Source organism: Eleutherodactylus coqui, chromosome 1, assembly GCF_035609145.1.
Source record: "Eleutherodactylus coqui strain aEleCoq1 chromosome 1, aEleCoq1.hap1, whole genome shotgun sequence".
NCBI lineage: Eukaryota > Metazoa > Chordata > Amphibia > Anura > Eleutherodactylidae > Eleutherodactylus > Eleutherodactylus coqui.
Genome location: NC_089837.1, coordinates 534,602,217 through 534,628,961, shown reverse-complemented (window position 1 = coordinate 534,628,961; position 26,745 = coordinate 534,602,217). Strand labels below are relative to the sequence as shown.

General features: G+C 50.6%; 1 protein-coding gene across 1 annotated transcript in view; it reads left to right on the top strand.

The window, feature by feature from the left end:
• The first annotated feature begins 3,673 nt into the window (after window positions 1–3,673).
• LOC136591773 (polyunsaturated fatty acid lipoxygenase ALOX15B-like) overlaps window positions 3,674–26,745 on the top strand; it is a 132,455-nt gene continuing 109,383 nt past the window's right edge. The window contains exons 1-2 of the mRNA XM_066588550.1: window positions 3,674–3,873; window positions 10,708–10,912. Of these exons, the coding sequence (XP_066444647.1) occupies window positions 3,736–3,873; window positions 10,708–10,912 (343 nt within the window). The 5' untranslated portion in view covers window positions 3,674–3,735. The remainder of the gene's footprint in view (window positions 3,874–10,707; window positions 10,913–26,745) is intronic.

Below are 26,745 nucleotides of genomic sequence, written 5' to 3'. Positions count from 1 at the left end.
CTAAACCACCCTCCTCCTCCTCCTCCTCCTCCAACGCAACATCTGTCTCGCAATCAAGATGTGTCAGCAGCAGCATGTCGCCAGCAGTCGGTGTCGCGCGGCGTGGCAGCACAGCGGTGGGCAAGCGTCAGCAGGCCGTGCTGAAACTACTCAGCTTAGGAGATAAGAGGCACACGGCCCACGAACTGCTGCAGGGTCTGACAGAGCAGACCGACCGCTGGCTTGCGCCACTGAGCCTCCAACCGGGCATGGTCGTGTGAGACAACGGCCGTAATCTGGTGGCGGCTCTGCAGCTCGGCAGCCTCACGCACGTGCCATGCCTGGCCCACGTCTTTAATTTGGTGGTTCAGCGCTTTCTGAAAAGCTACCCCCACTTGTCAGACCTGCTCGGAAAGGTGCGCCGGCTCTGCGCACATTTCCGCAAGTCCCACACGGACGCTGCCACCCTGCGCACCCTGCAACATCGGTTTAATCTGCCAGTGCACCGACTGCTGTGCGACGTGCTCACATGGTGGAACTCTATGCTCCACATGTTGGCCAGGCTCTATGAGCAGCGTAGAGCTATAGTGGAATACCAACTCCAACATGGGCGGCGCAGTGGGAGTCAGCCTCCTCAATTCCTTTCAGAAGAGTGGGCCTGGTTGGCAGACATCTGCCATGTCCTTGGAAAGTTTGAGGAGTCTACCCAGGTGGTGAGCGGCGATGCTGCAATCATTAGCGTCACCATTCCTTTGCTATGCCCCTTGAGAAGTTCCCTGCAAAGCATAAAGGCAGACGCTTTGCGCTCGGAAACAGAGCCGGGGGAAGACAGTATGACGCTGGATAGTCAGAGCACCCTCCTGTCTATATCTCAGCGCGGTGAGGAGGAGGAAGATGAGGAGGAGGGGGAAGAGACAGCTTGGCCCACTGGTGAGGGTACACATGCTGCTGGCCTGTCATCCTTTCAGCGTGTATGGCCTGAGGAGGAGGAGGAGGAGGAGGAGGAGGAGGAGGATCCTGAAAGTGATCTTCCTAGTGAGGACAGTCATGTGTTGCGTACAGGTACCCTGGCACACATGGCTGACTTCATGTTAGGATGCCTTTCTCGTGACCCTCGCGTTACACGCATTTTGGCCACTACGGATTACTGGGTGTACACACTGCTCGACCCACGGTATAAGGAGAACCTTTCCACTCTCATTCCCGAAGAGGAAAGGGGTTCGAGAATGATGCTATACCACAGGACCCTGGCGGACAAACTGATGGTAAAATTCCCATCCGACAGCGCTAGTGGCCGAAGACGTAGTTCCGAGGGCCAGGTAGCAGGGGAGGCGCAGAGATCAGGCAGCATGTACAGCACAGGCAGGGGAACGCTCTATAAGGCCTTTGACAGCTTTCTGGCTCCCCAGCAAGACTGTGTCACCGCTCCCCAGTCAAGGCTGAGTCGGCGGGAGCACTGTAAAAGGATGGTGAGGGAGTACGTAGCCGATCGCACGACCGTCCTCCGTGACGCCTCTGCCCCCTACAACTGCTGGGTGTCGAAGCTGGACACGTGGCCTGAACTAGCGCTGTATGCCCTGGAGGTGCTTGCCTGTCCTGCGGCTAGCGTCTTGTCAGAGAGGGTGTTTAGTGCGGCTGGGGGAATCATCACAGATAAGCGTACCCGCCTGTCAACCGACAGTGCCGACAGGCTTATACTCATCAAGATGAACAAAGCCTGGATTTCCCCAGACTTCTCTTCTCCACCAGCGGACAGCAGCGGTACCTAAACAATACGTAGGCTGCACCCGCGGATGGAAGCATCGTTCTCTATCACCATCAAAAACGGGGACCTTTTAGCTTCATCAATCTGTGTATAATATTCCTCCTCCTCCTCCTGCTCCTCCTCCTGAAACCTCACGTAATCACGCTGAACGGGCAATTTTTCTTAGGCCCACAAGGCTCAGTCATATAATTTTTGTAAACAATTTTTATACGTTTCAATTCTCATTAAAGCATTGAAACTTGCACCTGAACCAATTTTTATTTTAACTGGGCTGCCTCCAGGCCTAGTTACCAATTAAGCCACAGTAACCAAAGCGATTAATGGGTTTCACCTGCCCTCTTGGTTGGGCATGGGCAATTTTTCAGAGGTACATTAGTACTGTTGGTACAGCAATTTTTGGGGGCCCTCGCCTACAGTGTAATCCAATTAATTTTTAGCCCACCTGCATTACAGCTGACGTTACATCAGCTGTGTTGGGCAATGCAATGGTTTTTTTTTATGTACCGTCGGTGGGTTCCTGGCACCCACCCATGCTGTGGGTCCACAGGGAGTTGTAAATGCATCTGTGTCCACTTCTAAAGAACCCCAGTCTGACTGGGGCATGCAGTGTGGGCCGAAGCCCACCTGCATTAAACATGACATTATTACCTCAGCTGTGATGGGCACTGCAATGGGATATTTTTATGAACCGCCAGTGGGTTCCAGGGAGCCACCCATGCTGTGGGTGCACACGGAATTCCCATTGCGGAGTTGTACCTGCCTGTGACTATTTATAAAAAAACCGCGGTCTGACTGGGGCATGCAGACACCTTGACAGAATGAATAGTGTGTGGCACAGAGGTTCCCCATTGCTATGCCCACGTGTGCAGCTCCAGATGGAGGTGGCACAGGATTGGATTTCTCATTGCTTTTGTACAGCATTGTGGGCTATCGTCCCGCCCCTTTTAAAGAGGGTCGCTGCCTAGCCGTGCCAACCCTCTGCAGTGTGTGCCTGCGGTTCCTCCTCATGGCAGACGCACTTATAAATAGACATGAGGGTGGCGTGGCATGAGGGCAGCTGAAGGCTGGGCAGGGACAGTTTGGTGTGCGCTGTGGACACTGGGTCGTGCGGGGGGGGGGGGGGGGGTTGGGCAGCGTGTAACCCAGGAGAAGTGGCAGCGGAGTGTCATGCAGGCAGTGATTGTGCTTTGTTGGAGGTAGTGTGGTGCTTAGCTAAGGTATGCTATGCTAATGGGGGCTTTTCAGAAGTAAAAGTTGTTGGGGGGGGGGCCCACTCTTACCGCTATTGTGGCTTAATAGTGGGACCTGGGAACTTGAGATGCAGCCCAACATGTAGCCCCTCGCCTGCCCTATCCGTTTCTGTGTCGTTCCCATCACTTTCTTGAATTGCCCAGATTTTCACAAATGGAAACCTTAGCGAGCATCGGCGATATACAAAAATGCTCGGGTCGCCCATTGACTTCAATGGGGCTCGTTATTCGAAATGAACCCTCGAGCATCGCGAAAAGTTCGTCTCGAGTAACGAGCACCCGAGCATTTTGGTGCTCGCTCTTCTCTAGTTAGGAGTCTTTCTGTGTCCATCTTTGCTGCTTTTATTTTCTTTTATACAGGTGCAGCATGAATGTCCAGGGCTTCTGTCATATTCTACATTGGGGACAGAGGAGTACATGGCACAACCACATAGTCATTATAATCATGTTGTCCTCTATGTGGCCTGCGGTGGCTCCTTCACTTAGCACAGTATTATCCTGCCGTAAGGAACAGAGCAGCTCAGATCAGGGATGGTACTTGCAGCCCCAGGCTGCTATCACACTGATCACCTGCTTTCATGTGAAATAACTCCAGTTGGGTGTTTGCTGAGAATTTGCCAGCAGCTACTCTTTATGGATGTGTGCCCCGTTTGCTTGGTTATATCATGCCCAGTGACTCCCAGCCTCACATACGTACCAGACAGAGCAGAGCTGATCCAGTACGGGGCATCTTCTGAAGACATGGCGCTCTACAAGGTGACAGTGGCCACAGGAAGTGAACCCTTCGCTGGGACCGTCAATAGCATCTCCATCAGTCTTGTGGGAGTGAAAGGAGAAAGTGCTAAGCAGGAGCTGTCCCACCTGCTGCTACCTGGAACGGTGAGTGGTCTTGGAGTTGGGCCAGCCCCAGCTGTATGTAGTCCTTTAGTGGTAGGGTCCCAGTAGGTTTTTACTCTTTGGTAGAATCCCATTAACGAGGTCACCATAGGCCCCTCATCCCCAGTGAAGGAGAAGTGACAGCCATGTGTCACTCGGCTCCTGCAGCTCTGGAGTCACATTAATCTGGGGCCACATGTGCTTGGGCTTTATGTGGGTTTCCTTTAGAAGTTCCACAGTATTCCTCCTTTCCTGTGAGGGTCTGTAACCTTGGAGGTTAGAGATCGCAGAGCACATTTACTAGGGCCCTTGCACCCCAATTGTGTCATCCGTGGCGGCTTCTTCTTGGCACAAATCAATTTAGACAAGTTCCCTACTGATTTGTACCAAACAGAGCAGATGTTAAATGGATTCTGAAAAGGGCAAACTTGTGATGTGCAGATTACCGGTCAGAGCAGCCGGCCTTGTAGGGTTACCCATTATGTAGAGGTTAGCATCCCCCAACACACACACTAATATAGCAAGCATTTTCCCCAAATTCACCACAAGCTGTCACTTTTATGACACTGCAGTCTCAGAGTTATCCCCTCTTCACATTCGGCGTCTTTAGGGGGGGTTCACACAGGGCGCTAATCTCCAGATTAGCCAGCCATGTGGACGAGATTTCTCAGAAATCTCGTCCACATGGGACAGCCAATCCGCTGTGGTTAATCTGGCCGAAACCGCGGCTGCGGCGCGGATTTGCCGACCGCAGCCGCAGCTTTGCAAACCGCAGCATGTCCATTCTTTTTTCTTTCCATTGCGGCCGCACTCTCCTCTATGGGAGCGCCGGCCACAGCGGAAGAGCGAGCGGCCGGGCCGCTTCAAAGCCGCCACGGGTCTTTCCGTGGCGCTTCTCCCAGCGAAAATCTCGCGTTTTTTTCTGCGGCCAAACCGCGAGATTCCCGGCGGGAATCTGCCCGGTGGGAACCCACCCTTAGTCCTCAGTGCAGCCCCTCCTGCTGTTCTGTTTTATACAGCCAGACGTCAGCTCTTCTTCAGTAGGGGCCGGGGCCACAGATTATGCCAAGAATTTACTCCAGATGGGGAAGGTTTTCATCTGGCGTCTGGGGGTCTCCTAAGGGGCTTGTACCAAAATATCAAATTATCCAGCTACATGCTATCCGCAGGATAGGGGATAACCAGTGGGGGTCTTACCACTTAGACCCCTGACAATCTGGAGAATGGGACTCCTGTGTTCCACTCTCCTGTCACGGTGGGGTGGCTGCGATCCCCTGAAGTGACGTCACTCTGAATGGTGCGCTGGCTGAGCGTGAAAAAGGGCCCTAAAACCTGATGTTAAACAAACCTGCCCGCACTGCAGGACGGGAGAGGGTCTCCTCGCTCCACACATCTACACCCCCATACCATCTAATCTCCCCATCACACACAATGTATCACTCTCATCATCCCTGACCCCAGGAGCTCACAATCTAATCCCCCATCACACAATGTATCACTCCCATCATCCCTGACCCCAGGAGCTCACAATCTAATCCCCCCATCACACAATGTATCACTCTCATCATCCCTGACCCAAGGAGCTCACAATCTAATCCCCCATCACACAATGTATCACTCCCATCATCCCTGACCCCAAGAGCTAACAGTCTAATCCCCCATCACACAATGTATCACTCCCATCATCTCTGACCCCAGGAGCTCACAATCTAATCTCCTCGCTCCACACATTTACTGTGCCTCAGGATACTGCTGTAAGTGTTCTTAGTGACGGAAGCTCCACAGATCAGAGGGTCACAACCTCTTCTACTGCAAGAGCCACACTCATGTCAGCAGTTTAAGATCTAATTCCCCTATTATACATACAATGTATCATTCCCACCATCCCTGACCCCAGGAGCTCACAATCTAATCCCCCCACATCATATACAATGTATCACTCCCATCATCCCTGACCCCAGGAGCTCACAATCTAATCCCCCCACATCATATACAATGTATCACTCCCATCATCCCTGACCCCAGGAGCTCACAATCTAATCTTCCCATCACACACAATGTATCACCCCCATCATCCCTGACCCCAGGAGCTCACAATCTAATCCCTCCATCACACAATGTATCACCCCCATCATCCCTGACCCCAGGAGCTCACAATCTAATCCCCCATCACACAATGTATCATTCCCACCATCCCTGACCCCAGGAGCTCACAATCTAATCCCCCATCACACACAATGTATCACTCCCATCATCCCTGACCCCAGGAGCTCACAATCTAATCCCATCACATACAATGTATCACTCCCATCATCCCTGACCCCAGGAGCTCACAATCTAATCCCCCCATCACACACAATGTATCACTCCCATCATCCCTGACCCCAGGAGCTCACAATCTAACCCTCCCTATCACACAATGTATCACTCCCATCATCCCTGACCCCAGCAGCTCACAATCTAATCTCCCCATCACACACAATGTATCACTCTCATTATCCCTGACACCAGCAGCTCACAATCTAATCCCCCCATCACACACAATGTATCACTCCCATCATCTCTGACCCAAGAGCTCACAATCTAATCCCCCATCACACACAATGTATCACTCCCATCATCCGTGACCCCAAGAGCTCACAATCTAATCCCCCATCACACACAATGTATCACTCCCATCATCCCTGACCCCAGGAGCTCACAATCTAATCCTCCATCACACACAATGTATCACTCCCATCATCCCTGACCCCAGGAGCTCACAATCTAATCCCCCCATCACACAATGTATCACTCCCATCATCCCTGATCCCAGGAGCTCACAATCTAATCCCCCCATCACACACAATGTATCACTTCCATCATCCCTGACCCCAGGAGCTCACAATCTAATCCCCCATCACACAATGTATCACTCCCATCATCCCTGACCCCAGGAGCTCACAATCTAATCCCCCATCACACACAATGTATCACTCCCATCATCCCTGACCCCAGGAGCTCACAATCTAATCCCATCACACAATGTATCACTCCCATCATCCCTGACCCCAGGAGCTCACAATCCAATCCCCCATTACACAATGTCTCACTCCCATCATCTCTGACCCCAGGAGCTCACAATCTAATCCCCCCACAGCATATACAATGTATCACTCCCATCATCCCTGACCCCAGAAGCTCACAATCTAACCCCCCATCACACAATGTATCACTCCCATCATCCCTGACCCCAGGAGCTCACAATCTAATCACCCATTACACACAATGTATCACTCCCATCATCCCTGACCCCAGGAGCTCACAATCTAATCTTCCCATCACACACAATGTATCACCCCCATCATCCCTGACCCCAGGAGCTCACAATCTAATCCCATCACACACAATGTATCACTCCCATCATCCCTGACCCCAGGAGCTCACAATCTAATCCCCCCACATCATATACAATGTATCACTCCCATCATCCCTGACCCCAGGAGCTCACAATCTAATCCCCCCATCACACACAATGTATCACTCCCATCATCCCTGACCCCAGGAGCTCACAATCTAACACCCCCACATCATATACAATGTATCACTCCCATCATCCCTGACCCCAGGAGCTCACAATCTAATCCCCCTATCACACACAATGTATCACTCCCATCATCCCTGACCCCAGGAACTCACAATCTAATCCCCCTATCACACACAATGTATCACTCCCATCATCCCTGCCCCCAGGAGCTCACAATCTAATCCCCCATCACACACAATGTATCACTCCCATCATCCCTGACCCCAGGAGCTCACAATCTAATCCCCCATCACACACAATGTATCACTCCCATCATCCCTGACCCCAGGAGCTCACAATCTAACCCCCCATCACACACAATGTATCACTTCCATCATCCCTAACCCCAGGAGCTCACAATCTAATCCCCCATCACACACAATGTATCACTCCCATCATCCCTGACCCCAGGAGCTCACAATCTAATCCCCCCATCACATACAATGTATCACTCACATCATCCCTGACCCCAGGAGCTCACAATCTAACCCTCCCTATCACACAATGTATCACTCCCATCATCCCTGACCCCAGGAGCTCACAATCTAATCCCCCATCACACAATGTATCACTCCCATCATACCTGACCCCAGGAACTCACAATCTAATCCCCCCATCACATACAATGTATCACTCCCATCATCCCTGACCCCAGGAGCTCACAATCTAATCCCATCACACAATGTATCACTCACATCATCCCTGACCCCAGGAGCTCACAATCTAATCCCCATCACACACAATGTATCACTCCCATCATCCCTGACCCCAGGAGCTCACAATCTAATCCCCCATCACATACAATGTATCACTCTCATCATCCCTGACCCCAACAGCTCACAATCTAATCCCTCCATCACACACAATGTATCACTCCCATCATCCCTGACCCCAGGAGCTCACAATCTAATCCTCCATCACACAATGTATCACTCCCATCATCCCTGACCCCAGAAGCTCACAATCTAATCCCCCATCACACACAATGTATCACTCCCATCATCCCTGACCCCAGGAGCTCACAATCTAATCCCCCCATCACATACAATGTATCACTCACATCATCCCTGACCCCAGGAGCTCACAATCTAACCCTCCCTATCATACAATGTATCACTCCCATCATCCCTGACCCCAGGAGCTCACAATCTAACCCTCCCTATCAAACAATGTATCACTCCCATCATCCCTGACCCCAGGAGCTCACAATCTAATCCCCCATCACACAATGTATCACTCCCATCATACCTGACCCCAGGAACTCACAATCTAATCCCCCCATCACATACAATGTATCACTCCCATCATCCCTGACCCCAGGAGCTCACAATCTAATCCCATCACACAATGTATCACTCCCATCATACCTGACCCCAGGAGCTCACAATCTAATCCCCCATCACACAATGTATCACTCCCATCATCCCTGACCCCAGGAGCTCACAATCTAATCCCCCCATCACACACAATGTATAACTCCCATCATCCCCGACCCCAGGAGCTCACAATCTAATCCCCCATCACACAATGTATCACTCCCATCATCCCTGACCCCAGGAGCTCACAATCTAATCCTCCATCACACAATGTATCACTCCCATCATCCCTGACCCCAGGAGCTCACAATCTAATCCCCCATCACACATAATGTATCACTCCCATCATCCCTGACCCCAGGAGCTCACAATCTAATGCCCCATCACACACAATGTATCACTCCCATCATCCCTGACCCCAGGAGCTCATAATCTAATCCCATCACACACAATGTATCACTCCCATCATCCCTGACCCCAGGAGCTCATAATCTAATCCCATCACATACAATGTATCACTCCCATCATCCCTGACCCCAGGAGCTCACAATCTAATCCCCCATCACACACAATGTATCACTCCCATCATCCCTGACCCCAGGAGCTCACAATCTAATCCCATCACACACAATGTATCTCTCCCATCATCCCTGACCCCAGGAGCTCACAATCTAATCCCCCCATCACACAATGTATCACTCCCATCATCCCTGACCCCAGGAGCTCATAATCTAATCCCCCTATCACACACAATGTATCACTCCCATCATCCCTGACCCCAGGAACTCACAATCTAATCCCCCCATCACACACAATGTATCACTACCATCATCCCTGACCCCAGGAGCTCACAATCTAATCCCCCATCACACACAATGTATCACTCCCATCATCCCTGACCCCAGGAGCTCACAATCTAATCCCCTCCCCATCACACACAATGTATCACTCCCATCATCCCTGACCCCAGGAGCTCACAATCTAATCCCCCCATCACACACAATGTATCACTCCCATCATACCTGACCCCAGGAACTCACAATCTAATCCCCCCATCACACACAATGTATCACTACCATCATCCCTGACCCCAGGAGCTCACAATCTAATTCCCCTATCACACACAATGTATCACTCCCATCATCCCTGACCCCAGGAGCTCACAATCTAATCCCCCCATCACACACAATGTATCATTTCCATCATCCCTGACCCCAGGAGCTCACAATCTAATCCCCCCATCACACACAATGTATCACTCCCATCATCCCTGACCCCAGGAACTCACAATCTAATCCCCCCATCACACACAATGTATCACTACCATCATCCATGACCCAGGAGCTCACAATCTAATCCCATCACACACAATGTATCACTCCCATCACCCCTGACCCCAGGAGCTCACAATCTAATCCCATCACACACAATGTATCACTGCCATCATCCCTGACCCCAGGAGCTCACAATCTAATCCCCCATCACACAATGTATCACTCCCATCATCCCTGACCCCAGGAGCTCACAATCTAATCCCATCACACACAATGTATCACTCCCATCATCCCTGACCCCAGAAGCTCACAATCTAATCCCCCATCACACACAATGTATCACTCCCATCATCCCTGACCCCAGGAGCTCACAATCTAATCCCCCCATCACACACAATGTATCACTCCCATCATCCCTGACCCCAGAAGCTCACAATCTAATCCCCCCATCACACACAATGTATCACTCCCATCATCCCTCACCCCAGGAGCTCACAATCAAATTTCTGTCTCTCACGGACAATGAATCACTCCCACCATTTGTGTTTCAGACCACAGACAGATGTGGCCCCAACCTCTGCACCTCACATTGCCCTATACATGTCCTCCTTCTATAGACACATTGGTCAGTCCTCCACATCTGGTAGATTTAGTTTGTTCATGTTCCTTTCTGTCTCTACAGGTGTGTGACTATGAGCTGAACATCGAGGAGGATATTGGCGAGCTCCTGTCTGTGCGACTCTTCAAGGAGACTTACCTGTTCCCGGTCCAGGATGCCTGGTACTGCCAGTATGTCAAGGTCTTCGACCCCATTGGGAAGCTTCACAAGTTCCCCGTGTACCAGTGGGTCTCCGGTGACACCAGTGTGCTGATCCCTGAAGGGAGGGGTGAGTAATCCTGAGCAGAGGGATGATCCAGACATGGGGGGTAAAACAAGATAACATGCGGCTCCACCCAGAGAACATATCATCAAAATACTAATGACCACCTGTCTGTGAATTACATGTGATGATGTCACCATCATATGATCAATCATCGAAGCTCTGAGCTCCACCCCTGATCAAATGACAGTGACGTCATCACAGATCCTAAAACATGCAGAGCCCGACAGCAACTGTGTGCTTACAGCACTTGTAATGATGTCACCGTCATGTGATCAGGTGGGGACTTCAAAGCCACAGTGACTGATCTCATGATGGTGACATCATCACAGGTCCGGTAAACACACGGCTGCAGCCCAACTCTGTTGGTTTAGGACCTGTGACTCACTCTATATTCCTTTCACTATATTATATTAGTAAGTGGTGCATTGTGCCCCTAGAAACACTGGTACTAGTGGTCTATCGTCAGGCTATAGGATAACAAGCCTTCCTGACTCCAAATATAATGTCTCCCGGGTCAGCGGCCCGTCTCCACCATCATGTGTATTATAACAAGTCAAGCATTATAATAGGAGGAATCAATGCACAAGCAGTACAAGCGGCTCCAGTAGAAGATAATGCATGCATGAAAATCGCGATGCACAAGGAGGGAGACTTACCGGGTAGCCCAAAATGAGACCGCTCTCACAGTAGAGCTCCATAGTGTGACCGCTCTTACAGTAGAGGCTCCATAGTGTGACCGCTCTTACAGTAGAGGCTCCATAGTGTGACCGCTTTTACAGTAGAGGCTCCATAGTGTGACCGCTCTTACAGTACAGCTCCATAGTGTGACCGCTCTTACAGTAGAGGCTCCATAGTGTGACCGCTCTTACAGTGGAGGCTCCATAGTGTGACCGCTCTTACAGTAGAGACTCCATAGTGTGACCGCTCTTACAGTAGAGCTCCATAGTGTGACCGCTCTTACAGTAGGGGCTCCATAGTGTGACCGCTCTTACAGTAGAGCTCCATAGTGTGACCGCTCTTACAGTAGAGCTCCATAGTGTGACTGCTCTTACAGTAGAGCTCCATAGTGTGACTGCTCTTACAGTAGGGGCTCCATAGTGCGACTGCTCTTACAGTAGAGGCTCCATAGTGTGACCGTTCTTACAGTAGAGCTCCATAGTGTGACCGCTCTTACAGTAGAGGCTCCATAGTGTGACCGCTCTTACAGTAGAGGCTCCATAGTGTGACCGCTCTTACAGTAGAGCTCCATAGTGTGACCGCTCTTACAGTAGAGCTCCATAGTGTGACTGCTCTTACAGTAGAGGCTCCATAGTGCGACTGCTCTTACAGTAGAGGCTCCATAGTGTGACCGTTCTTACAGTAGAGCTCCATAGTGTGACCGCTCTTACAGTAGAGGCTCCATAGTGTGACCGCTCTTACAGTAGAGGCTCCATAGTGTGACCGCTCTTACAGTAGAGGCTCCATATTGTGACCGCTCTTACAGTAGAGCTCCATAGTGTGACCGCTCTTACAGTAGAGCTCTATAGTGTGACCGCTCTTACAGTAGGGCTCCATAGTGTGACCGCTCTTACAGTAGGGGCTCCATAGTGTGACCGCTCTTACAGTAGAGCTCCATAGTGTGACCGCTCTTACAGTAGAGCTCCATAGTGTGACTGCTCTTACAGTAGAGGCTCCATAGTGTGACCGCTCTTACAGTAGAGGCTCCATAGTGTGACCGCTCTTACAGTAGAGGCTCCATAGTGTGACCGCTCTTACAGTAGAGGCTCCATAGTGTGACCCCTCTTACAGTAGGGGCTCCATAGTGTGAACGCTCTTACAGTAGAGGCTCCATAGTGTGACCACTCTTACAGTAGAGACTCCATAGTGTGACCGCTCTTACAGTAGAGGCTCCATAGTGTGACCCCTCTTACAGTAAAGGCTGCATAGTGTGACCGCTTCTAAAGTAGAGGCTCCATAGTGTGACCGCTCTTACAGTAGAGCTCCATAGTGTGACCGCTCTTACAGTAGAGGCTCCATAGTGTGACCCCTCTTACAGTAGGGGCTCCATAGTGTGAACGCTTTTACAGTAGAGGCTCCATAGTGTGACCGCTCTTACAGTAGACGCTCCATAGTGTGACCGCTCTGACAGTAGGGGCTCCATAGTGTGAACGCTCTTACAGTAGACGCTCCATAGTGTGATCGCTCTTACAGTAGAGGCTCCATAGTGTGACCGCTCTTACAGTAGAGGCTCCATAGTGTGACTGCTCTTGCAGTAGAGGCTCCATAGTGTTACCGCTCTTACAGTAGGGGCTCCATAGTGTGAACGCTCCTACAGTAGAGCTCCATAGTGTGACCGCTCTTACAGTAGAGCTCCATAGTGTGACCGCTCTTTCAGTAGAGGCTCCATAATGTGACCGATCTTACAATAAAGGCTCCATAGTGTAACCACTCTTACAGTAGAGTTCGATAATGTGACCGCTCTTACAGTGGAGGCTCCATAGTGTGACCGCTCTTACAGTAGAGGCTACATAGTGTGACCGCTCTTACAGTAGAGGCTCCATAGTGTGACCGCTCTTACAGTAGAGCTCCATAGTGTGACCGCTCTTACAGTAGAGGCTCCATAGTGTGACCGCTCTTACAGTAGAGCTCCATAGTGTGACCGCTCTTACAGTAGAGCTCCATAGTGTGACCGCTCTTACAGTAGAGGCTCCATAGTGTGACCGCTCTTACAGTAGAGCTCCATAGTGTGACCGCTCTTACAGTAGAGGCTCCATAGTGTGACCGCTCTTACAGTAGAGGCTCCATATTGTGGCCGCTCTTACAGTCGATCTCCATAGTGTGACCGCTCTTACAGTAGAGGCTCCATAGTGTGACCGCTCTTACAGTAGAGAGCTCCATAGTGTGACCGCTCTTACAGTAGGGGCTCCATAGTGTGACCGCTCTTACAGTAGGGGCTCCATAGTGTGACCGCTCTTACAGTAGGGGCTCCATAGTGTGACCGCTCTTACAGTAGGGGCTCCATAGTGTGACCGCTCTTACAGTAGAGGCTCCATAGTGTGACCGCTCTTACAGTAGAGGCTCCATAGTGTGACCGCTCTTACAGTAGAGGCTCCCTAGTGTGACCGCTCTTACAGTAGAGAGCTCCATAGTGTGATCGCTCTTACAGTCGATACCTCCATAGTGTGACCGCTCTTACAGTAGAGCTCCATAGTGTGACCGCTCTTACAGTAGAGAGCTCCATAGTGTGACCGCTCTTACAGTAGAGAGCTCCATAGTGTGACCGCTCTTACAGTAGAGCTCTATAGTGTGACCGCTCTAACAGTAGAGGCTCCATAGTGTGACCGATCTTACAGTAGAGCTCCATAGTGTGACCGCTGTTACAGTAGAGGCTCTATAGTGTGACCGCTCTTACAGTAGAGGCTCCATAGTGTGACCGCTCTTACAGTAGGGGCTCCATAGTGTGACCGCTCTAACAGTAGAGCTTCATAGTGTGACCGCTCTTACAGTAGAGCTCCACAGTGTGACTGCTCTTACAGTAGAGGCTCCATAGTGCGACTGCTCTTACAGTAGAGGCTCCATAGTGTGACCGTTCTTGCAGTAGAGCTCCATAGTGTGACCGCTCTTACAGTAGAGGCTCCATAGTGTGACCGCTCTTACAGTAGAGGCTCCATAGTGTGACCGCTCTTACAGTAGAGGCTCCATAGTGTGACCGCTCTTACAGTAGAGGCTCCATAGTGTGACCGCTCTTACAGTAGAGGCTCCATAGTGTGATCGCTCTTACAGTAGAGGCTCCATAGTGTGACCGCTCTTACAGTAGAGGCTCCATAGTGTGACCGCTCTTACAGTAGAGGCTCCATAGTGTGAACACTCTTACAGTAGAGGCTCCATAGTGTGACCGCTCTTACAGTAGAGACTCCATAGTGTGACCCCTCTTACAGTAAAGGCTGCATAGTGTGACCGCTTCTAAAGTAGAGGCTCCATAGTGTGACCGCTCTTACAGTAGATGCTCCATAGTGTGACCGCTCTTACAGTAGAGGCTCCATAGTGTGACCGCTCTTACAGTAGAGGCTCCATAGTGTGACCGCTCTTACAGTAGAGGCTCCATAGTGTGACCGCTCTCACAGTAGAGGCTGCATAGTGTGAACGCTCTTACAGTAAAGGCTGCATAGTGTGACCGCTTCTAAAGTAGAGGCTCCATAGTGTGACCGCTCTTACAGTAGGGGCTCCATAGTGTGAACAATTTTACAGTAGAGGCTCCATAGTGTGACCGCTCTTACAGTAGAGGCTCCATAGTGTGACCGCTCTTACAGTAGAGGCTCCATAGTGTGACCGCTCTTACAGTAGGGGCTCCATAGTGTGATCGCTCTTACAGTAGAGGCTCCATAGTGTGACCGCTCTTACAGTAGAGGCTCCATAGTGTGACCGCTCTTACAGTAGAGGCTCCATAGTGTGACTGCTCTTACAGTAGAGGCTCCATAGTGTGACTGCTCTTACAGTAGAGGCTCCATAGTGTGACCGCTCTTACAGTAGAGGCTACATAGTGTGACCGCTCTTACAGTAGGGGCTCCATAGTGTGAACGCTCCTACAGTAGAGCTCCATAGTGTGACCGATCTTACAGTTCAGAGCTCTATAGTGTGACCGCTCTTACAGTAGAGGCTCCATAATGTGACCGATCTTACAATAAAGGCTCCATAGTGTAACCGCTCTTACAGTAGAGTTCGATAATGTGACCGCTCTTACAGTAGAGGCTCCATAGTGTGACCGCTCTTACAGTAGGGGCTCCATAGTATGACCGCTCTTACAGTCAGGGCTCCATAGTGTGACCGCTCTTACAGTAGAGCTCCATAGTGTGACCGCTCTTACAGTAGAGCTTCATAGTGTGACCGCTCTTACAGTAGAGCTCCATAGTGTGACCGCTCTTACAGTAGAGCTCCATAGTGTGACTGCTCTTACAGTAGAGCTCCATAGTGTGACCGTTCTTACAGTAGAGCTCCATAGTGTGACCGCTCTTACAGTAGAGGCTCCATAGTGTGACCGCTCTTACAGTAGAGGCTCCATAGTGTGACCGCTCTTACAGTAGATCTCCATAGTGTGACCGCTCTTACAGTAGAGGCTCCATAGTGTGACCGCTCTTACAGTAGAGAGCTCCATAGTGTGACCGCTCTTACAGTAGGGGCTCCATAGTGTGACCGCTCTTACAGTAGGGGCTCCATAGTGTGACCGCACTTACAGTAGAGGCTCCATAGTGTGACCGCTCTTACAGTAGAGGCTCCATAGTGTGACCGCTCTTACAGTAGAGGCTCCATAGTGTGACCGCTCTTACAGTAGAGGCTCCATAGTGTGACCGCTCTTACAGTAGAGCTCCATAGTGTGACCGCTCTTACAGTAGAGGCTCCATAGTGTGACCGCTCTTACAGTAGAGAGCTCCATAGTGTGATCGCTCTTACAGTCGATAGCTCCATAGTGTGACCGCTCTTACAGTAGAGCTCCATAGTGTGACCGCTCTTACAGTAGGGGCTCCATAGTGTGAACGCTTTTACAGTAGAGGCTCCATAGTGTGACCGCTCTTACAGTAGACGCTCCATAGTGTGACCGCTCTGACAGTAGGGGCTCCATAGTGTGAACGCTCTTACAGTAGACGCTCCATAGTGTGATCGCTCTTACAGTAGAGGCTCCATAGTGTGACCGCTCTTACAGTAGAGGCTCCATAGTGTGACTGCTCTTACAGTAGAGGCTCCATAGTGTGACTGCTCTTGCAGTAGAGGCTCCATAGTGTGACCGCTCTTACAGTAGGGGCTCCATAGTGTGAACGCTCCTACAGTAGAGCTCCATAGTGTGACCGCTCTTTCAGTAGAGGCTCCATAATGTGACCGATCTTACAATAAAGGCTCCATAGTGTAACCACTCTTACAGTAGAGTTCGATAATGTGACCGCACTTACAGTGGAGGCTCCATAGTGTGACCGCTCTTACAGTAGAGGCTACATAGTGTGACCGCTCTTACAGTAGAGCTCCATAGTGTGACCTCTCTTACAGTAGAGCTCCATAGTGTGACCGCTCTTACAGTAGAGGCTCCATAGTGTGACCGCTCTTACAGTAGAGCTCCATAGTGTGACCGCTCTTACAGTAGAGGCTCCATAGTGTGACCGCTCTTACAGTAGAGGCTCCATATTGTGGCCGCTCTTACAGTCGATCTCCATAGTGTGACCGCTCTTACAGTAGACGCTCCATAGTGTGACCGCTCTTACAGTAGAGAGCTCCATAGTGTGACCGCTCTTACAGTAGGGGCTCCATAGTGTGACCGCTCTTACAGTAGGGGCTCCATAGTGTGACCGCTCTTACAGTAGGGGCTCCATAGTGTGACCGCTCTTACAGTAGGGGCTCCATAGTGTGACCGCTCTTACAGTAGGGGCTCCATAGTGTGACCGCTCTTACAGTAGAGGCTACATATTGTGACCGCTCTTACAGTAGGGGCTCCATAGTGTGAACGCTCCTACAGTAGAGCTCCATAGTGTGACCGATCTTACAGTAGAGGCTCCATAATGTGACCGATCTTACAATAAAGGCTCCATAGTGTAACCACTCTTACAGTAGAGTTCGATAATGTGACCGCTCTTACAGTAGAGGCTCCATAGTGTGACCGCTCTTACAGTAGAGGCTCCATAGTGTGACCGCTCTTACAGTAGAGCTCCATAGTGTGACTGCTCTTACAGTAGAGGCTCCATAGTGTGACCGTTCTTACAGTAGAGCTCCATAGTGTGACCGCTCTTACAGTAGAGGCTCCATAGTGTGACCGCTCTTACAGTAGAGCTCCATAGTGTGACCGCTCTTACAGTAGAGGCTCCATAGTAAGACCGCTCTTACAGTAGAGAGCTCCATAGTGTGACCGCTCTTACAGTAGAGGCTCCATAGTGTGACCGCTCTTACAGTAGAGGCTCCATATTGTGGCCGCTCTTACAGTAGATCTCCATAGTGTGACCGCTCTTACAGTAGAGGCTCCATAGTGTGACCGCTCTTACAGTAGAGGCTCCATAGTGTGACCGCTCTTACAGAAGAGGCTCCATAGTGTGACCGCTCTTACAGTAGAGGCTCCATAGTGTGACCGCTCTTACAGTAGAGGCTCCATAGTGTGACCGCTCTTACAGTAGAGGCTCCATAGTGTGACCGCTCTTACAGTAGAGGCTCCATAGTGTGACCGCTCTTACAGTAGAGGCTCCATAGTGTGACCGCTCTTACAGTAGAGGCTCCATAGTGTGACCGCTCTTACAGTAGAGGCTCCATAGTGTGACCGCTCTTACAGTAGAGGCTCCATAGTGTGACCTCTCTTACAGTAGAGGCTCCATAGTGTGACCGCTCTTACAGTAGGGGCTCCATAGTGTGACCGCTCTTAGAGTAGAGGCTCCATAGTGTGACCGCTCTTACAGTAGAGGCTCCATAGTGTGACCTCTCTTACAGTAGAGGCTCCATAGTGTGACCCCTCTTACAGTAGGGGCTCCATAGTGTGACCGCTCTTAGAGTAGAGGCTCCATAGTGTGACCGCTCTTAGAGTAGAGGCTCCATAGTGTGACCGCTCTTAGAGTAGAGGCTCCATATTGTGACCCCTCTTACAGTAGGGGCTCCATAGTGTGAACGCTCTTACAGTAGAGGCTCCATAGTGTGACCGCTCTTACAGTAGAGGCTCCATAGTGTGACCGCTCTTACAGTAGGGGCTCCATAGTGTGAACGCTTTTACAGTAGAGGCTCCATAGTGTGAACGCTCTTACAGTAGAGGCTCCATAGTGTGACCGCTCTAACAGTAGACGCTCCATAGTGTGACCGCTCTGACAGTAGGGGCTCCATAGTGTGAACGCTCTTACAGTAGGGGCTCCATAGTGTGAACGCTCTTACAGTAGGGGCTCCATAGTGTGAACGCTCTTACAGTACAGGCTCCATAGTGTGACCGCTCTTACAGTAGAGGCTCCATAGTGTGACCGCTCTTACAGTAGAGGCTCCATAGTGTGACCGCTCTTACAGTAGAGGCTCCATAGTGTGACCGCTCTTACAGTAGAGGCTACATATTGTGACCGCTCTTACAGTAGGGGCTCCATAGTGTGAACGCTCCTACTGTAGAGCTCCATAGTGTGACCGATCTTACAGTTCAGAGCTCCATAGTGTGACCGCTCTTACAGTAGAGGCTCCATAATGTGACCGATCTTACAATAAAGGCTCCATAGTGTAACCACTCTTACAGTAGAGTTCGATAATGTGACCGCTCTTACAGTGGAGGCTCCATAGTGTGACCGCTCTTACAGTAGAGGCTACATAGTGTGACCGCTCTTACAGTAGAGCTCCATAGTGTGACCTCTCTTACAGTAGAGCTCCATAGTGTGACCGCTCTTACAGTAGAGGCTCCATAGTGTGACCGCTCTTACAGTAGAGCTCCATAGTGTGACCGCTCTTACAGTAGAGGCTCCATAGTGTGACCGCTCTTACAGTAGAGGCTCCATATTGTGGCCGCTCTTACAGTCGATCTCCATAGTGTGACCGCTCTTACAGTAGACGCTCCATAGTGTGACCGCTCTTACAGTAGAGAGCTCCATAGTGTGACCGCTCTTACAGTAGGGGCTCCATAGTGTGACCGCTCTTACAGTAGGGGCTCCATAGTGTGACCGCTCTTACAGTAGGGGCTCCATAGTGTGACCGCTCTTACAGTAGGGGCTCCATAGTGTGACCGCTCTTACAGTAGGGGCTCCATAGTGTGACCGCTCTTACAGTAGAGGCTACATATTGTGACCGCTCTTACAGTAGGGGCTCCATAGTGTGAACGCTCCTACAGTAGAGCTCCATAGTGTGACCGATCTTACAGTAGAGGCTCCATAATGTGACCGATCTTACAATAAAGGCTCCATAGTGTAACCACTCTTACAGTAGAGTTCGATAATGTGACCGCTCTTACAGTAGAGGCTCCATAGTGTGACCGCTCTTACAGTAGAGGCTCCATAGTGTGACCGCTCTTACAGTAGAGCTCCATAATGTGACTGCTCTTACAGTGGAGGCTCCATAGTGTGACCGTTCTTACAGTAGAGCTCCATAGTGTGACCGCTCTTACAGTAGAGGCTCCATAGTGTGACCGCTCTTACAGTAGAGCTCCATAGTGTGACCGCTCTTACAGTAGAGGCTCCATAGTAAGACCGCTCTTACAGTAGAGAGCTCCATAGTGTGACCGCTCTTACAGTAGAGGCTCCATAGTGTGACCGCTCTTACAGTAGAGGCTCCATATTGTGGCCGCTCTTACAGTAGATCTCCATAGTGTGACCGCTCTTACAGTAGAGGCTCCATAGTGTGACCGCTCTTACAGTAGAGGCTCCATAGTGTGACCGCTCTTACAGAAGAGGCTCCATAGTGTGACCGCTCTTACAGTAGAGGCTCCATAGTGTGACCGCTCTTACAGTAGAGGCTCCATAGTGTGACCGCTCTTACAGTAGAGGCTCCATAGTGTGACCGCTCTTACAGTAGAGGCTCCATAGTGTGACCGCTCTTACAGTAGAGGCTCCATAGTGTGACCGCTCTTACAGTAGAGGCTCCATAGTGTGACCGCTCTTACAGTAGAGGCTCCATAGTGTGACCTCTCTTACAGTAGAGGCTCCATAGTGTGACCGCTCTTACAGTAGGGGCTCCATAGTGTGACCGCTCTTAGAGTAGAGGCTCCATAGTGTGACCGCTCTTACAGTAGAGGCTCCATAGTGTGACCTCTCTTACAGTAGAGGCTCCATAGTGTGACCCCTCTTACAGTAGGGGCTCCATAGTGTGACCGCTCTTAGAGTAGAGGCTCCATAGTGTGACCGCTCTTAGAGTAGAGGCTCCATAGTGTGACCGCTCTTAGAGTAGAGGCTCCATATTGTGACCCCTCTTACAGTAGGGGCTCCATAGTGTGAACGCTCTTACAGTAGAGGCTCCATAGTGTGACCGCTCTTACAGTAGAGGCTCCATAGTGTGACCGCTCTTACAGTAGAGGCTCCATAGTGTGACCGCTCTTACAGTAGGGGCTCCATAGTGTGAACGCTTTTACAGTAGAGGCTCCATAGTGTGAACGCTCTTACAGTAGAGGCTCCATAGTGTGACCGCTCTAACAGTAGACGCTCCATAGTGTGACCGCTCTGACAGTAGGGGCTCCATAGTGTGAACGCTCTTACAGTAGGGGCTCCATAGTGTGAACGCTCTTACAGTAGGGGCTCCATAGTGTGAACGCTCTTACAGTACAGGCTCCATAGTGTGACCGCTCTTACAGTAGAGGCTCCATAGTGTGACCGCTCTTACAGTAGAGGCTCCATAGTGTGACCGCTCTTACAGTAGAGGCTCCATAGTGTGACCGCTCTTACAGTAGAGGCTACATATTGTGACCGCTCTTACAGTAGGGGCTCCATAGTGTGAACGCTCCTACTGTAGAGCTCCATAGTGTGACCGATCTTACAGTTCAGAGCTCCATAGTGTGACCGCTCTTACAGTAGAGGCTCCATAATGTGACCGATCTTACAGTAGAGCTCCATAGTGTGACCGATCTTACAGTAGGGCTCCATAGTGTAACCACTCTTACAGTAGAGTTCGATAATGTGACCGCTCTCACAGTAGAGGCTCCATAGTGTGACCGCTCTTACAGTAGAGGCTCCATAGTGTGACCGCTCTTACAGTAGAGCTCCATAGTGTGACCGCTCTTACAGTAGAGGCTCCATAGTGTGACCGCTCTTACAGTAGAGGCTCCATATTGTGGCCGCTCTTACAGTAGATCTCCATAGTGTGACCGCTCTTACAGTAGAGGCTCCATAGTGTGACCGCTCTTACAGTAGAGGCTCCATAGTGTGACCGCTCTTACAGTAGAGGCTCCATAGTGTGACCGCTCTTACAGTAGAGGCTCCATAGTGTGACCGCTCTTACAGTAGAGGCTCCATAGTGTGACCGCTCTTACAGTAGAGGCTCCATAGTGTGACCGCTCTTACAGTAGAGAGCTCCATAGTGTGACCGCTCTTACAGTAGGGGCTCCATAGTGTGACCGCTCTTACAGTAGAGAGCTCCATAGTGTGACCGCTCTTACAGTAGAGCTCTATAGTGTGACCACTCTTACAGTAGAGGCTCCATAGTGTGACCGCTCTTACAGTAGAGGCTCCATAGTGTGACCGCTCTTACAGTAGAGAGCTCCATAGTGTGATCGCTCTTACAGTCGATAGCTCCATAGTGTGACCGCTCTTACAGTAGAGCTCCATAGTGTGACCGCTCTTACAGTAGAGAGCTCCATAGTGTGACCGCTCTTACAGTCGATAGCTCCATAGTGTGACCGCTCTTACAGTAGAGCTCTATAGTGTGACCGCTCTTACAGTAGAGCTCTATAGTGTGACCGCTCTTACAGTAGAGCTCTATAGTGTGACCGCTCTTACAGTAGAGGCTCCATAGTGTGACCGCTCTTACAGTAGAGCTCTATAGTGTGACCGCTCTTACAGTAGAGGCTCCATAGTGTGACCGCTCTTACAGTAGAGCTCCATAGTGTGACCGCTCTTACAGTAGAGCTCCATAGTGTGACCGCTCTTACAGTAGGGGCTCCATAGTGTGACCGCTCTTACAGTAGAGAGCTCCATAGTGTGACCGCTCTTACAGTAGAGCTCTATAGTGTGACCACTCTTACAGTAGAGGCTCCATAGTGTGACCGCTCTTACAGTAGAGGCTCCATAGTGTGACCGCTCTTACAGTAGAGAGCTCCATAGTGTGATCGCTCTTACAGTCGATAGCTCCATAGTGTGACCGCTCTTACAGTAGAGCTCCATAGTGTGACCGCTCTTACAGTAGAGAGCTCCATAGTGTGACCGCTCTTACAGTCGATAGCTCCATAGTGTGACCGCTCTTACAGTAGAGCTCTATAGTGTGACCGCTCTTACAGTAGAGCTCTATAGTGTGACCGCTCTTACAGTAGAGCTCTATAGTGTGACCGCTCTTACAGTAGAGGCTCCATAGTGTGACCGCTCTTACAGTAGAGCTCTATAGTGTGACCGCTCTTACAGTAGAGGCTCCATAGTGTGACCGCTCTTACAGTAGAGCTCCATAGTGTGACCGCTCTTACAGTAGAGCTCTATAGTGTGACCGCTCTTAGAGTAGAGGCTCCATAGTGTGACCGCTCTTAGAGTAGAGGCTCCATAGTGTGACCGCTCTTACAGTAGAGGCTCCATAGTGTGACCGCTCTTACAGTAGAGCTCTATAGTGTGACCGCTCTTAGAGTAGAGGCTCCATAGTGTGACCGCTCTTACAGTAGAGCTCCATAGTGTGACCGCTCTTACAGTAGAGCTCCATAGTGTGACCGCTCTTAGAGTAGAGGCTCCATAGTGTGACCGCTCTTAGAGTAGAGGCTCCATAGTGTGACCGCTCTTAGAGTAGAGGCTCCATAGTGTGACCGCTCTTAGAGTAGAGGCTCCATAGTGTGACCGCTCTTACAGTAGAGGCTCCATAGTGTGACCGCTCTTACAGTAGAGGCTCCATAGTGTGACCGCTCTTACAGTAGAGGCTCCATAGTGTGACCGCTCTTAGAGTAGAGGCTCCATAGTGTGACCGCTCTTAGAGTAGAGGCTCCATAGTGTGACCGCTCTTAGAGTAGAGGCTCCATAGTGTGACCGCTCTTAGAGTAGAGGCTCCATAGTGTGACCGCTCTTAGAGCAGAGGCTCCATAGTGTGACCGCTCTTAGAGCAGAGGCTCCATAGTGTGACCGCTCTTAGAGTAGAGGCTCCATAGTGTGACCGCTCTTAGAGTAGAGGCTCCATAGTGTGACCGCTCTTAGAGTAGAGGCTCCATAGTGTGACCGCTCTTAGAGTAGAGGCTCCATAGTGTGACCGCTCTTAGAGCAGAGGCTCCATAGTGTGACCGCTCTTAGAGTAGAGGCTCCATAGTGTGACCGCTCTTAGAGTAGAGGCTCCATAGTGTGACCGCTCTTACAGTAGAGGCTCCATAGTGTGACCGCTCTTACAGTAGAGGCTCCATAATGTGACCGATCTTACAATAAAGGCTCCATAGTGTAACCACTCTTACAGTAGAGTTCGATAATGTGACCGCTCTCACAGTAGAGGCTCCATAGTGTGACCGCTCTTACAGTAGAGGCTCCATAGTGTGACCGCTCTTACAGTAGAGCTCCATAGTGTGACTGCTCTTACAGTAGAGGCTCCATAGTGTGACCGCTCTTACAGTAGAGGCTCCATATTGTGGCCGCTCTTACAGTAGATCTCCATAGTGTGACCGCTCTTACAGTAGAGGCTCCATAGTGTGACCGCTCTTACAGTAGAGGCTCCATACTGTGACCGCTCTTACAGTAGAGGCTCCATAGTGTGACCGCTCTTACAGTAGAGGCTCCATAGTGTGACCGCTCTTACAGTAGAGGCTCCATAGTGTGACCGCTCTTACAGTAGAGGCTCCATAGTGTGACCGCTCTTACAGTAGAGGCTCCATAGTGTGACCGCTCTTACAGTAGAGAGCTCCATAGTGTGACCGCTCTTACAGTAGGGGCTCCATAGTGTGACCGCTCTTACAGTAGAGAGCTCCATAGTGTGACCGCTCTTACAGTAGAGCTCTATAGTGTGACCGCTCTTACAGTAGAGGCTCCATAGTGTGACCGCTCTTACAGTAGAGGCTCCATAGTGTGACCGCTCTTACAGTAGAGAGCTCCATAGTGTGATCGCTCTTACAGTCGATAGCTCCATAGTGTGACCGCTCTTACAGTAGAGCTCCATAGTGTGACCGCTCTTACAGTAGAGAGCTCCATAGTGTGACCGCTCTTACAGTCGATAGCTCCATAGTGTGACCGCTCTTACAGTAGAGCTCTATAGTGTGACCGCTCTTACAGTAGAGCTCTATAGTGTGACCGCTCTTACAGTAGAGCTCTATAGTGTGACCGCTCTTACAGTAGAGGCTCCATAGTGTGACCGCTCTTACAGTAGAGCTCTATAGTGTGACCGCTCTTACAGTAGAGGCTCCATAGTGTGACCGCTCTTACAGTAGAGCTCCATAGTGTGACCGCTCTTACAGTAGAGCTCCATAGTGTGACCGCTCTTACAGTAGGGGCTCCATAGTGTGACCGCTCTTACAGTAGAGAGCTCCATAGTGTGACCGCTCTTACAGTAGAGCTCTATAGTGTGACCACTCTTACAGTAGAGGCTCCATAGTGTGACCGCTCTTACAGTAGAGGCTCCATAGTGTGACCGCTCTTACAGTAGAGAGCTCCATAGTGTGATCGCTCTTACAGTCGATAGCTCCATAGTGTGACCGCTCTTACAGTAGAGCTCCATAGTGTGACCGCTCTTACAGTAGAGAGCTCCATAGTGTGACCGCTCTTACAGTCGATAGCTCCATAGTGTGACCGCTCTTACAGTAGAGCTCTATAGTGTGACCGCTCTTACAGTAGAGCTCTATAGTGTGACCGCTCTTACAGTAGAGCTCTATAGTGTGACCGCTCTTACAGTAGAGGCTCCATAGTGTGACCGCTCTTACAGTAGAGCTCTATAGTGTGACCGCTCTTACAGTAGAGGCTCCATAGTGTGACCGCTCTTACAGTAGAGCTCCATAGTGTGACCGCTCTTACAGTAGAGCTCTATAGTGTGACCGCTCTTAGAGTAGAGGCTCCATAGTGTGACCGCTCTTAGAGTAGAGGCTCCATAGTGTGACCGCTCTTACAGTAGAGGCTCCATAGTGTGACCGCTCTTACAGTAGAGCTCTATAGTGTGACCGCTCTTAGAGTAGAGGCTCCATAGTGTGACCGCTCTTACAGTAGAGCTCCATAGTGTGACCGCTCTTACAGTAGAGCTCCATAGTGTGACCGCTCTTAGAGTAGAGGCTCCATAGTGTGACCGCTCTTAGAGTAGAGGCTCCATAGTGTGACCGCTCTTAGAGTAGAGGCTCCATAGTGTGACCGCTCTTAGAGTAGAGGCTCCATAGTGTGACCGCTCTTACAGTAGAGGCTCCATAGTGTGACCGCTCTTACAGTAGAGGCTCCATAGTGTGACCGCTCTTACAGTAGAGGCTCCATAGTGTGACCGCTCTTAGAGTAGAGGCTCCATAGTGTGACCGCTCTTAGAGTAGAGGCTCCATAGTGTGACCGCTCTTAGAGTAGAGGCTCCATAGTGTGACCGCTCTTAGAGTAGAGGCTCCATAGTGTGACCGCTCTTAGAGCAGAGGCTCCATAGTGTGACCGCTCTTAGAGCAGAGGCTCCATAGTGTGACCGCTCTTAGAGTAGAGGCTCCATAGTGTGACCGCTCTTAGAGTAGAGGCTCCATAGTGTGACCGCTCTTAGAGTAGAGGCTCCATAGTGTGACCGCTCTTAGAGTAGAGGCTCCATAGTGTGACCGCTCTTAGAGTAGAGGCTCCATAGTGTGACCGCTCTTAGAGCAGAGGCTCCATAGTGTGACCGCTCTTAGAGTAGAGGCTCCATAGTGTGACCGCTCTTACAGTAGAGGCTCCATAGTGTGACCGCTCTTACAGTAGAGGCTCCATAGTGTGACCGCTCTTACAGTAGAGCTCCATAGTGTGACCGCTCTTATAGTAGAGGCTTCACCGTGTGATAGTGCAGAGCAGCATAAATAGTAGAAAGAACATTACATCAAGCCATGATGCACCTTTATCTCTCCAGACAACGTTTTGAGCACAAACACGGTCCTTTTAAGTACATGGCAGGGAACCGTGAAGTGGTTAGTGGGCTCATGTATCTTGGCCAACATCCAACCAATGCCTTGCATTTATTATCTATCATTCACATGCAGTGTGGCATTAAGACTCCAGGGGGAGCCCAGGGTGGCAGTACCAATGTGGTTCATTGATGGAGTTGCAGGGCAACCCGCCGAATTATCATGGTGTCAT